Source organism: Malus domestica, chromosome 04 (genome assembly GCF_042453785.1).
Source record: "Malus domestica chromosome 04, GDT2T_hap1".
NCBI lineage: Eukaryota > Viridiplantae > Streptophyta > Magnoliopsida > Rosales > Rosaceae > Malus > Malus domestica.
Window position 1 is genome coordinate 23,558,416 of NC_091664.1, and position 10,885 is coordinate 23,569,300.

Sequence of the window (10,885 nt, forward strand, 5' to 3'; positions counted from 1 at the left end):
CTCCAGCACTGCTCTAAGTCTGGATCCAGCTGTACATGAAAATATGCAGAAGAGAAACATTTGGTTCGTATCATCTCTCTTACTGCTCCTCCTCTCAACGAGGAACAAATACATCTAAGTTACAGGTGCTTATGGGTCTACGGCGATGATTTTGTGTTAGTTTCTTTATTTTGCCAATCAACCGTAACAGCTTGGTTTCAAACCAAAATCAGTGGCAGAATTCTGGAGCAGGTTCGAACAAACGAGTGCTGCAAAATGTATTCAGATGCTTGTTTAGAGGCGTGAAGGGAGTACGATGTCATGGCTGTTGATCTATGGACTTCAATTCAGAAAACAAAAGACTGGCCTATTGTCTGCTTTAAGTACGTGCAGTTTCCACATAGTAATTTGTCTTTCCACTTAATCCGATATTGATTGAAGATTAATCGTTGGGTTTACCACTTGAACTGGGACGGATGGAATCCATTTTTCGTCTTAAGGGAACGCAGTTGTGGAGGAGGACATACTGAAGGTGGTTAGATAAGCAGACTGGAAGCCCAGCCTACACAGGATATCGTTACCAACAGAAATTCGCAGAGGATTCGCCTTATGACCCGCCCAGGGCCGATGGCACTGCTGAACACAGCGTCACGGGCAAGTAGAGTCTATATTTTGAGTCACAAAGTGTCGTGTCTAAAATTGCTACCCGTAAATGTGAGCAAAAATGAAACTAAAATTGGTTGCTCGTACAATAATTTGTTCCCAGTGGTTATGTTACATCAAGGGCAGTTCCAGGGACCCAGTTTCCACGTCTGCAAAGGATTAACACGATTACAAGACCAGACCAATTTGTAACAAAAGAAGTCAAATAAAGGAAATTTACATACAAACGGGGGAAAACAAACCGCGGTGGCAGCAGCAGAACACTGAACATGCCACTCCCCCTGCACTAACCCAATGCAAACTCGGATATTTCCGCCTACTCCTCCAAAACCTTTCAACGTTAGATCAAAACTAGGCATACGCATCCGAATGTGAAAATCACTCCGTAAAGAGATGATGAATCCAGGAATTCCAACAGCTACAAGTCGGTGCATGCTGTTCTAGGGAAAACGTAAATTAGGACGAAAGTTGGAACCTGCCGCTAGGTTTTTTTCTTCTCCATCCCTGAAATTTTAAACCAATAATACTTTACTCTTGAAAGCCAATAGAAAAGACTAATAAACTGAAAAGAAAGAAAAAAAGAATATACAGTTAGAAAACATACAAAAGCAGCATAGTACACAAACGTCAGTCCCGCCAGGGCAACAAATGCAATTTGGAACACATTGTACCTGTAATGCAAATACCAAAATGTATAACCATATCAGTAGGAACATACATACATACATACATACAGGTCTAATTAGATTCAATCGGAGAAAAGAGAACAACTCACTTGTACAGATATCTAATTCCACGAAGAGATTGCAAGGTGTGACCAAATATTTCTTGTGCTGCAGTTGCTTGAGCATAGTATGCAAATGCTGTGGAGCAGAACTGAATCACACTGAAACAGTGGAAACCAATAATAATTACAATCGTGATTTATAGAAATCTTCAGAAATTTAGGGAACATGCAGTCTTCATCTAATATGTAAATGAGAATCACAAAGATACTAACCTGATGGAGCTAAGCAGTATAAGTCCCACGTTAAATAAAAATGAATTCATTAGAGTAGCACCCCACCTGAAACGAGTAAATTAAATTTATGAGCAACCAAGCCTTTTGGTGATTAAACTATGAAGGTGCACACAAAAACTATTAAATAAGGCTGGAAACAGAAATATCATTACTTCATCGGATGAATTGCGATGAAAACTAATTTCATCCCAAGCATCATGGCCCCGGCAATGACTGCAAGCAGGAGGTAGAAGCAGAAGAATGCAAACGCAACAGTGCCTAAAAGACCTGATGAAGAAGATAAGCAGATCAAACTCATTCATTCAGAAGAAACTATATAATGTAGAGGCAAGAGAAATATATTATGAAAGTACCCCAAACATCATCCAGCTTGATGAAAACTTCATTCAAGAAAGGAGAAAATGGAGGGCTAATCAATAGATATATGACGATATGAGCAATCCAAGCCACTGAAACAATCAATCTGAAAAACACAGGCAAAAGGTTTCAGTATGAATAAATCATCATAGTCATTAAAGAAAGCGTGACACACAAGAAAACAAGAACTATGGCAGTAGATGCTATGACAAAAATCATGAATGATAACACGTCATATCCTTACAGAGAATAAAGTATTCCTAACCACCCAAGCTAATAAATGTTACAGCATAATCAAGCTATATTCAAACATCACTGCCTACGGTGAGCATGAACAAAAATATACCATAGTGAAATGCATATATTATAATTATAAGTTATATCAAATGCTTGAATTTCTCTTCCAAAACATAATCTTTCTTCTTCCTTGTCTAAGACTTTCTGCACTCAAATATCTATCTCATCTCAATCATCTCAGGAAGCCCATCATTAAGCATAATTAGATATTACAATGATTAAATGGACAACATCAGCACTCACCCTAAAATTCCCAACACAAGTTTTGCCAAGTACCCAAGAATCGTCATAGCCCAAGCAGTCTCAGCCTGGATTGACGCAGGACAATTAGAATAGAAGAGAGCTATATATATCAAATGTACAAGTCACATATGTAATTCCCCTTACTTTCTCTCCTTGAGGATACACCTCTTCTAGAAGTTTTACATCTTCTTCTAATTGAAGCAGCTCCTGCAAAATTAAGCAAAGAAAACTTTTGATGACTTAAGTTGTTACAACAAGACAAAACCCCAAAAAAAAAAAAACTGATGCCTAACTGTGAAATAAAATTTACACTATATGCAGAAATTGGATATACCTTTTCCACTGCCTTTACATTTTTACGCCATTTTCTACCCTTAGAGCCGCCTCTTTCTTCTTGATGAAGCGCATCAGCTGCTTTCTTCAACTCTTTCGCTTTCTTGCCCAGTTCAGTAGCTTCCTAGAATATAACAAGGAAAACTACCCATAAGCAATCCAAACAATCTTCATCATCTTAAACTTTACGCTTGATAGAAAATAAAGTAGTACCTTGATATACTGTGACCGAGTAATAACAGCCTTTGGACGCCGGATGAATGAAAATATGAGTCCCAGCGGTAGACAAGCAATGCCAATACCACCAAATATCTGGATGATATAGAAGGATGTAGATTTAATATATTTTATACCATATAAAAAGTAGATGGGAAAATGCAATGTCACTATAATATTTTTGTTGACTATACACACACACATAAAAATTAACATATTTCCACACAGACATATATATCTGTATATACATACATAGTATCTTGCAAAAGAAGAAAGGTAGTCTAATGAACTCATGAGAGGCATGTTGCTCCGCTGGACCGTAGCCAAGTTATCCAAACAATAGTTCTCAAGATTTAAACAGAAGAAGCTGATCTCTTTTCATCATCCACACTCATTTATCTAAAAATGGGTAAAGACTCCCCAGTTATCACATGCATATTCAATAACAACACAAATATGTGACGATTTCTGGGAACAAACTTACGGTAAAAAGCACGGATCCAACAATGGTAGCAAGAGCAACGACATATTCTGGAAAGGTAGTACGCATTGTCCATGTTTTCTCTGATGTATCACTTGTAAGATATGCAGAGCACTGTAAGGACAAGAGAAGCAGGACACAAATAAAACCAATATGAGTAAGAGGACCAAGATGGTGTAATCATAGGCCAATAAAACACATGTGACAAGCTCATACCGTCTTTGCGCCATTTATGCATTCATTATTGCTAGAAAAGTCAAATGAACTGGGAAAGGAAGCTGTGGAAGAAGAGAGGTGCCTAATAGTAAAGTCCACCTTCCCAACTAGCCCTGATAAACAATCAAAGAGTAAACAAACGACACACAATCCAGAGTCTTCTAACAAAACATGTACAATAAAGAATCAAAATTTAACCAAAAAAATACTTACAACTCGTGACGCACAATTGTCCAAAAAAGAACAATTCTTTCAGTGCAAAGCAATAAATGTTCAGATGAAAATGACAAGTGAAGGGAACTAACCGTATAAGATTCCGAGTACAAGAGCGCAGACAATGGCAGTCACCCCTACCCACAACAAAGCGCTTCCAATCCGTTTTCCAACACTCCTGAACACAAAAACAAAAACCCAATTCATAAACCAACAATAGAAAGCTGAATACGCGCAAAAATCTGACGTACATTTGTATAAAAATGATAATTTCGATCAAAAACCCTAGAAGTACCTACTTGTCCTGGTCTCCTTCGTAGTAGAACATAGCGAAGGGGATGATGAAGAACACGAGCACGGCGTCAAGGATATAGATTGCGAGCCACAGATCCTTCATCGGGAGAGTGAGATTGCACGCGCCATTATATATCGCGTGGCGACACGCCTGGCGGTTGGCCACGTCGGCCGGCAGCATTAGTATTGAAATCGCGGCGACGGAGAGCCCCAAAACGACGACGAATTTGGGGAAGTATGCCTGGTTCTTATCGTCGGGGTGCTGGTAATTGACGAGCAGGTAGACATTGAAGACGAAGACGATGATGCAGAGAACAATGGCGACGATGACGAGCGCGAGGTTGAAATCGCCCATCGCGGCGGCGTCGTTTCAGCTGCTCTCGATTCGAATCGAATCGAATCGGAGAGATCGAGAAGGGGAATCAGAAATTAGGGTTAGGGATGTGAAATTGCGCGTTCGAGTGATCGCAGATCTCTGTCGCTGGTTCGAAAAGAAGCAGAGCCGTTGAGGGAGAGAAAGGGGAAACCGGGAAAGGTTGAGGGCTCGGTTCCAGTGACGTGGTGTAGGACCTGTAGGTCTGTTTTGCCGTTGGAGTTATAATTACGGTTCTGTCCTTGAAGAGATAAGCGCGGCTAGGGAGGTGGTTCGGGGGTTTTATTGTAAAACGAGGGGGTGTCCGCGACAAACAGCAACAGGCTGTCAAACATTGAGGCTGGATGCCGGTTCGAGATATGTATAAGAGCAATTCCACCCCTAAGGACTTTGTGCCAGCATCTAGCGCATTTATCCACTCAAATGAACAGTAACAGATTTCAGTGAACAATAATAGGCCAAGGCATCTCCACCCCTAAAAAAATGCGTTGGCACCTAGTGAAAAAATGCGTTGGCACAAACGATCTTCATCCCTACAAAATGCGCTGGCACCCAGCCCATTTAAGATATTTTTAAATTTTGTCTAAAAGAATGCTTGAGCTTGTAGTGTCTATAAAAATGTGGGATAACATAGTGTTAAAAAATGCGGGTGTAACACAAATAAATAAATTCAAAATATTAATACGGATGGAATGCATATAAATTACATAAAAATGACATAAGAAATTAAATAAAAATGACATAAGAAATTAAATAAAAATTACATAAAAATTACATACGAAATTAAATAAATCAAAATATTAATGTGAGTGGAATGCATATAAATAAATAAAAATATTGTCACCTGATCCGCTAAACTTGTCCCACTACGGATGTTACCGGAAGCATGAGAGATGGCGTTTTTCCAACAAGTAAAGGATGCGTTGAGTTTTTTCCAACGACCTTGAAGACCTTGACTAGTTCTGGCGTTTTCTCCATGTACATCACAAAACGCTTTCGTGATTTTACTCCACATTTCTCGCTTATCCATATCATTACCCGTAATCGGATCATGAGTAGTGTGAACCCAACATTCACACAACGTAACATCTTCAATGAGCTTCCACGAAGACATTTTTTTCTCTTAAAGTGTAGAAAATATTGAAATGTAGATAGTATAGAAAGTGTAGAAAATATTGGAATGTGGTGTAAAGGTAGAAGATGAGGGTTAGGTATTTATAGGAAAAAAATTAACATTTTTCAAAATTTTCTGTATTTTTTAATAATTTTTCTGTATTTTTTAATAATTTTTAATGAATTTTAATATAGTTAATTAATCTGGACCGTTGGATTTGAAAAATATTCAAATCCAAGAGCTAGGGAGTTGCCACGTGGCCAACGGTCATATTTCTGACCGTTGGGCCCTTTTCTTTTTTTTTTTATTTACTTTTTGTGAAAAAAACGTGGACCGTTGATCTTTGATTCCGACGGTCTATTTTAAAAGTAAAATTTAAAATTTTTTTACCGTTGGAAATCCAACGGTCTAGAAAACTAGCCGTTGGAAATCCAACGGCAGAGAGGGAGCCACGTCGCAAACTCGGGGGTGGAACTGACAGCGCCTGCACGCGGGCCCGGGCTCTGAAAGCTTGTCGGGCACTCGCGCCACGGCTGCGTGAAGCGCACGCGCCAGGCTTCCTCCCCGGCTTCTTTCTCAGTCTCTTTTGGGCTGGGCTCTTGCCCAGCTCGGGCTGGGTACCAGTCAACTTGTTGGGGTGGACTTGATTGACAGGGGCCTGGCTTGGTTTTTGGACTGAAGGCTGGGACATTTTGTCCCCGCTGGAATTGCTCTAAATCGCTCGAAAGCTCCGCGGCGGAAAGCGTGTGACGTGACTGACGTCACCCCTTTATGCGGGAGAGTGTTCAAACTAAAAAGTGGGACCCTCTTCAATTTATTTTTTTATATTTTAAGGTTAATTTCATATTTGCGCCCTATACTCTTGAGGATTGTTCACTTTGATCCTTCAACTTCTTTGGTGTTAGTGCAAAAAGCTTCCTTGTTAAATAGTTAAACACTGTGTTCGATAAAAAAAAAAATAGTTAAACACCGTGGTGCTGGTATGTTCAAAGTTCAAACGAGTAAATCGGTTTATGGTAAAATTTTCCCTCCAATTGAAATTCAAACGAGTAAATCAACCGATTTGAACTGCACTCACTTTAAATCTTTTTGTTTTTGTCACTATTATTATGATTTAACATATATTTAAGAGTTTAATTGCTAGTTTGGAACCCAAAAAATAGTGAAACAACCATCTCGAATTTAGAGTAAGGTAGTATTTTAAGATGATTCAAATTTTCAACAATATACGCAACCTAAATTCTTCTTATCATAAAATGAGAAACAAAGAAAATTAGGGTTTGAGGGAGTCAAGAGGAGAGAGAGAGATGGATGAGCTGCAGACTCAGAACGTGAAACGAGGGAGGATGGAGTCTGAAAAGGAGAATAGGTCTTTGTATATTTGCATGGTCCAGTATGTGGGGGATCACCCTCTTTACATTGTCCACGCCATCAATTTCGTAGATTTTGTTATCATGCTCCTGTAAGATTCACGATCAACCTCCTACTGTTGACGGCGATGAGCTCGTGACAAACAAAGTATGCGACTTCTGTTCCTCCGGTTCCGGTGAATTGCCTTTGCTGCGGAATTTGGCTTCCATTCATGACGATAATCTTTGCTACTCGCCTGGCTGTGGCGTCTTCGGCTCCCAAATCACTTTTGCCGACGGCTTGGAACCCGATAGGATACGATCAGGACCCTTATTGACTGCAAGTAAGAACATTTATGTGTTTGAGACCGATTCTAGTGTCTGATCGAATCCTTCCATTAGGCCTCATTATAACCAAGGAATTCATAGATGAAAAAACCCAACCGTTTATGGTTGATTTCAAAGGGGACGATGGGAAGAATAATCTCTATGCTCCCTCCGGTTCTCCCTTTTCTTTGTGTTTCCCTCCCACTTTTTAGGTACTTTGCCAGAAATTCCAAGGAATGGGTTACTCTACCAGAAATTCCATTCTTCCACCTGTTGAATATTTCAAGAATATATATATATTAGGGCAAAAGACTGTTTACTACCCTTATGTTTCGTGGTTTTCAACATTTGGTACACGAATTTTTTTTCATCCCAGAGTCATACCTCAAGTCTTAATTTTGGGACAGTTTCATACATCCATTAAGTTTTCCGTTAGAATTTCTGTTAACTGATGACGTGGCTCTCACATGGACAATAATTGAGTGCCATGTGTCAATATGGATCCACCTCAATATTAAAAAATTATAAATAAATAAAAAACCCACCCTCCCTCTTCCCCGATCCCTCCCTCTCCTCTCTCCGTTCAGCTGCTCAGATCACGCCATAATCTGAGTCTCTTCAGCCGTCCATATGCTCTTCAGAAGCTCATCCATGTTCATAGACCCAAAATCCTTCCCTAGGCCTCCAATGGTGTTCTGCAACTCCTCAAACGTCATTGAATAAATCGACGACTGCGTCGCTAACGGCGGCTTGTTCCCAAATCCCTTGAGGATCATGTTGGTCCCCATTTTTCTGTGAAATCTGATCCAACAAACAGAGACCCAAAAAAAAAATTCAGATTTTTACTTTTCTTTTCCTATGACTCAGAGCTTCCCTTTAACTCACAAAACTCAACATTGTCAACTTTCACCCCTAAAAAACCAGAGTTTGAAAAACACAAACCAAAATCTCAGCTACCCTTCATCAATTCACACTTCAAAGCTCAGATTTTTTTAATTAAATTACAAAAATTCTGAAAAACCCAGCTAAAAAATAAAAAATACCCAGATCAAAAAGCACATCAGACGGTTCCCGTCGGCCTTTAACCTCAACCTTATCTCCAACTGCTCCTGCTACCCTCTGTTCAACGACTCTTGTTGACGCCGTCTACCTCCCCTACTACGCCAGCATCGATGAGGGAGGGGGAAGGGTGGGTGTAGAGGAGAGAAGGAAAGGGGGTTGGAAGGGGAAAGAGAAGAGGGAGGGATCGGGAACGGGAAAGAGAAGAGGGAGGGAAGCCGCCCTGCGAGGGTTTGAATCTGGGGGTATGAATGTTAGGGTTTTGGATGGAGAATTGGGGGTATGAATTTGGGGGAATTAATTAGTGAATTTCCATTGCATGAAGAAATAAAGGGAGAGGTTTTGGGGGAGAAGGGGGTGCTCGGGTGGAGAAGACGAAAGGGGTGGAGGGGTGCTTGGGTGGAGGGAGGTGGGGATTCTAGGGAGAAACGAAGAAGAAGAAGAAGAAGAAGAAGAGAGACAAAGAGAGAAAAAACAAATCCACGTCACCTCTGAAGAGAAGGAAGAAAGAAAGAAAAAAAATTCCAAGTGGACCCTTAATGACACGTGCCGCCCATTCATTATCCACATGGACGCCACGTCATCACTTAATGAGAGACTTAACAGTTTGACTAACGGATGTATGAGATTGTCCCAAAATTTACACATTAGGTATGACTCTGGGACGAAAAAAATTTGATGTACTAAATGTTGAAAACCACGAAACATGAGGGTAGTAAACAGTCTTTTGCCCTATATATTATGATTTGGTGCTGCAATGTGCAGCATGTGTGTGGTGCTGCAGTGCGCAGCATGTGTACAGTCGGCAAACTTTGTTGGCTTTCATTTAACCTTTGTATATTTTGTTGAATGGTTGCAACTTTTAATTAATAAACATGATGCTTACTCAAATTGTATGAGTATAATTAAAAGATGTAATTAATCAAATTTATTTTCTAAAAATTCTAAATAGAAGACATGTCTTTTGGATCAACACTATTAAGAAGAGTTGTATATCTTCAACTAAAATAAAAGGACTCGATGAACGGGCCTTGTTGGCTTTCATTCAACCTTTGTATATTTTGTTGAATGGTTGCAACTTTTAATTAAAAAACATGATGCTTACTCAAATTGTATGAGTAGAATTAAAAGATGTAATTAATCAAATTTATTTTCTAAAAATTCTAAATAGAAGACAAGTCTTTTGGATCAACACTATTAAGAAGGGTTGTATATCTTCAACTAAAATAAAAGGACTCGATGAACGGGCGTTTTAATGCCTATAAATACCTATTATGGCATAATGTTTCACACACAATTTCAAAAATTTATTTCTACATTCCTTGCTCTCTACTCTCTCCATCACATTCATACAATTTCTTTCTAGTTATTTCTAAGGGAATGTTTTGCTAATCGAATATTTCATATTTTGTTGTATCCTGTAAGTGATTTGCCAAGAACCCTTAAGCAAACTCATTCGAGTGGGGGCAAATAACATTTTAAGGAAACGATTCAAGTCGTACCTCAAAGTCATCATTCGGATTATTCTCTAAATTGCAACATTTACTCTAACAATTTTAAAGTGTTATTTTCGTCATGGAGAACAAATTTGATAACATGGCTTTGAAGATTATCAATCAAGATGTCTACAAGCTAGACAAATTTGATGGATCAAATTTCACCCGGTGGTAGGACAAGATGCGTTTCATGCTTACTGTTCTAAGTATCATATATGTGTTGGACCCGAAATTGGAGCCTATTTGTGAACCAAGTGACAAAGACTCGGACAAAATAGTTGTCGATCGAAAAAAGCATGAAGAAGATGAATTGGTATGTCGAGGACACATCTTGTGTACATTATCTGATCATTTATATGACCTGTACGCATACATTCAATCTCCAAAGGAAATTTGGGAAGCACTTGAACACAAGTACACAACGAAGAAAAGAGATACCAATAAATTTTTAATGTTCAAATATTATGAATTCACTATGTTTGATAACAAACTCATCCTAGACCAAGTTCATGAATTATTGGTCTTGGTCTCAAAGTTTCGTGAACTTAAAATAGTTATTCCGGATCCCATGATAGTTGGGGCTATTATGACAAAATTACCCCAAATATGGAATAACTATAGAAAGAAACTTTTACACATGGTGGAAGATATTAGTTTGGAGGATTTGCAAAAGGGTATTCAAATTGAAGAGGAAACTCAAAATCGTGATAAGAATTTTGTAAATCAAGATTCCTCTAAAGTTCACATTATCGAAGGAAACAAATATAAAAAGAACTTCAAAGTCAAAATTGACAAAGGGAAGTTTAAGAAGACCAATTCCAACAACAATCAAAAGAATGCAAATGGTGTCTACT

The 10,885-nt window shown here is 39.0% G+C and overlaps 1 protein-coding gene across 1 annotated transcript; it reads right to left on the reverse strand.

Moving 5' to 3' along the window:
* Positions 1 to 694: 694 nt before the first annotated feature.
* LOC103419380 (LIMR family protein At5g01460) lies at positions 695 to 5,022 on the reverse strand. The gene is made up of 14 exons (XM_008357492.4): positions 4,319 to 5,022; positions 4,112 to 4,197; positions 3,807 to 3,919; positions 3,594 to 3,704; positions 3,107 to 3,205; positions 2,895 to 3,017; positions 2,705 to 2,767; positions 2,561 to 2,625; positions 2,017 to 2,126; positions 1,816 to 1,930; positions 1,643 to 1,708; positions 1,418 to 1,528; positions 1,247 to 1,313; positions 695 to 1,146 (listed from the first exon to the last, which is right to left on the reverse strand). Exons 1-14 carry the CDS (start codon positions 4,666 to 4,668, stop codon positions 1,099 to 1,101), a joined length of 1,527 nt encoding a protein of 508 aa, XP_008355714.1. The 5' UTR covers positions 4,669 to 5,022; the 3' UTR covers positions 695 to 1,098.
* Between the last annotated feature and the right edge of the window lie 5,863 nt (positions 5,023 to 10,885).

What these genes read in the sequence shown, in the direction of transcription:
- LOC103419380 (XM_008357492.4), bottom strand. Translation starts at nt 4,668, where the DNA reads ATGGGCGATTTCAACCTCGCGCTCGTCATCGTCGCCATTGTTCTCTGC. An exon ending in CTCGGTCACAGTATATCAAG is followed by an intron (nt 3,018 to 3,106) that starts GTACTACTTTAT and finishes GTTATATTCTAG; the next exon opens with GAAGCTACTGAACTGGGCAA. An exon ending in ATCGCAATTCATCCGATGAA is followed by an intron (nt 1,709 to 1,815) that starts GTAATGATATTT and finishes TACTCGTTTCAG; the next exon opens with GTGGGGTGCTACTCTAATGA.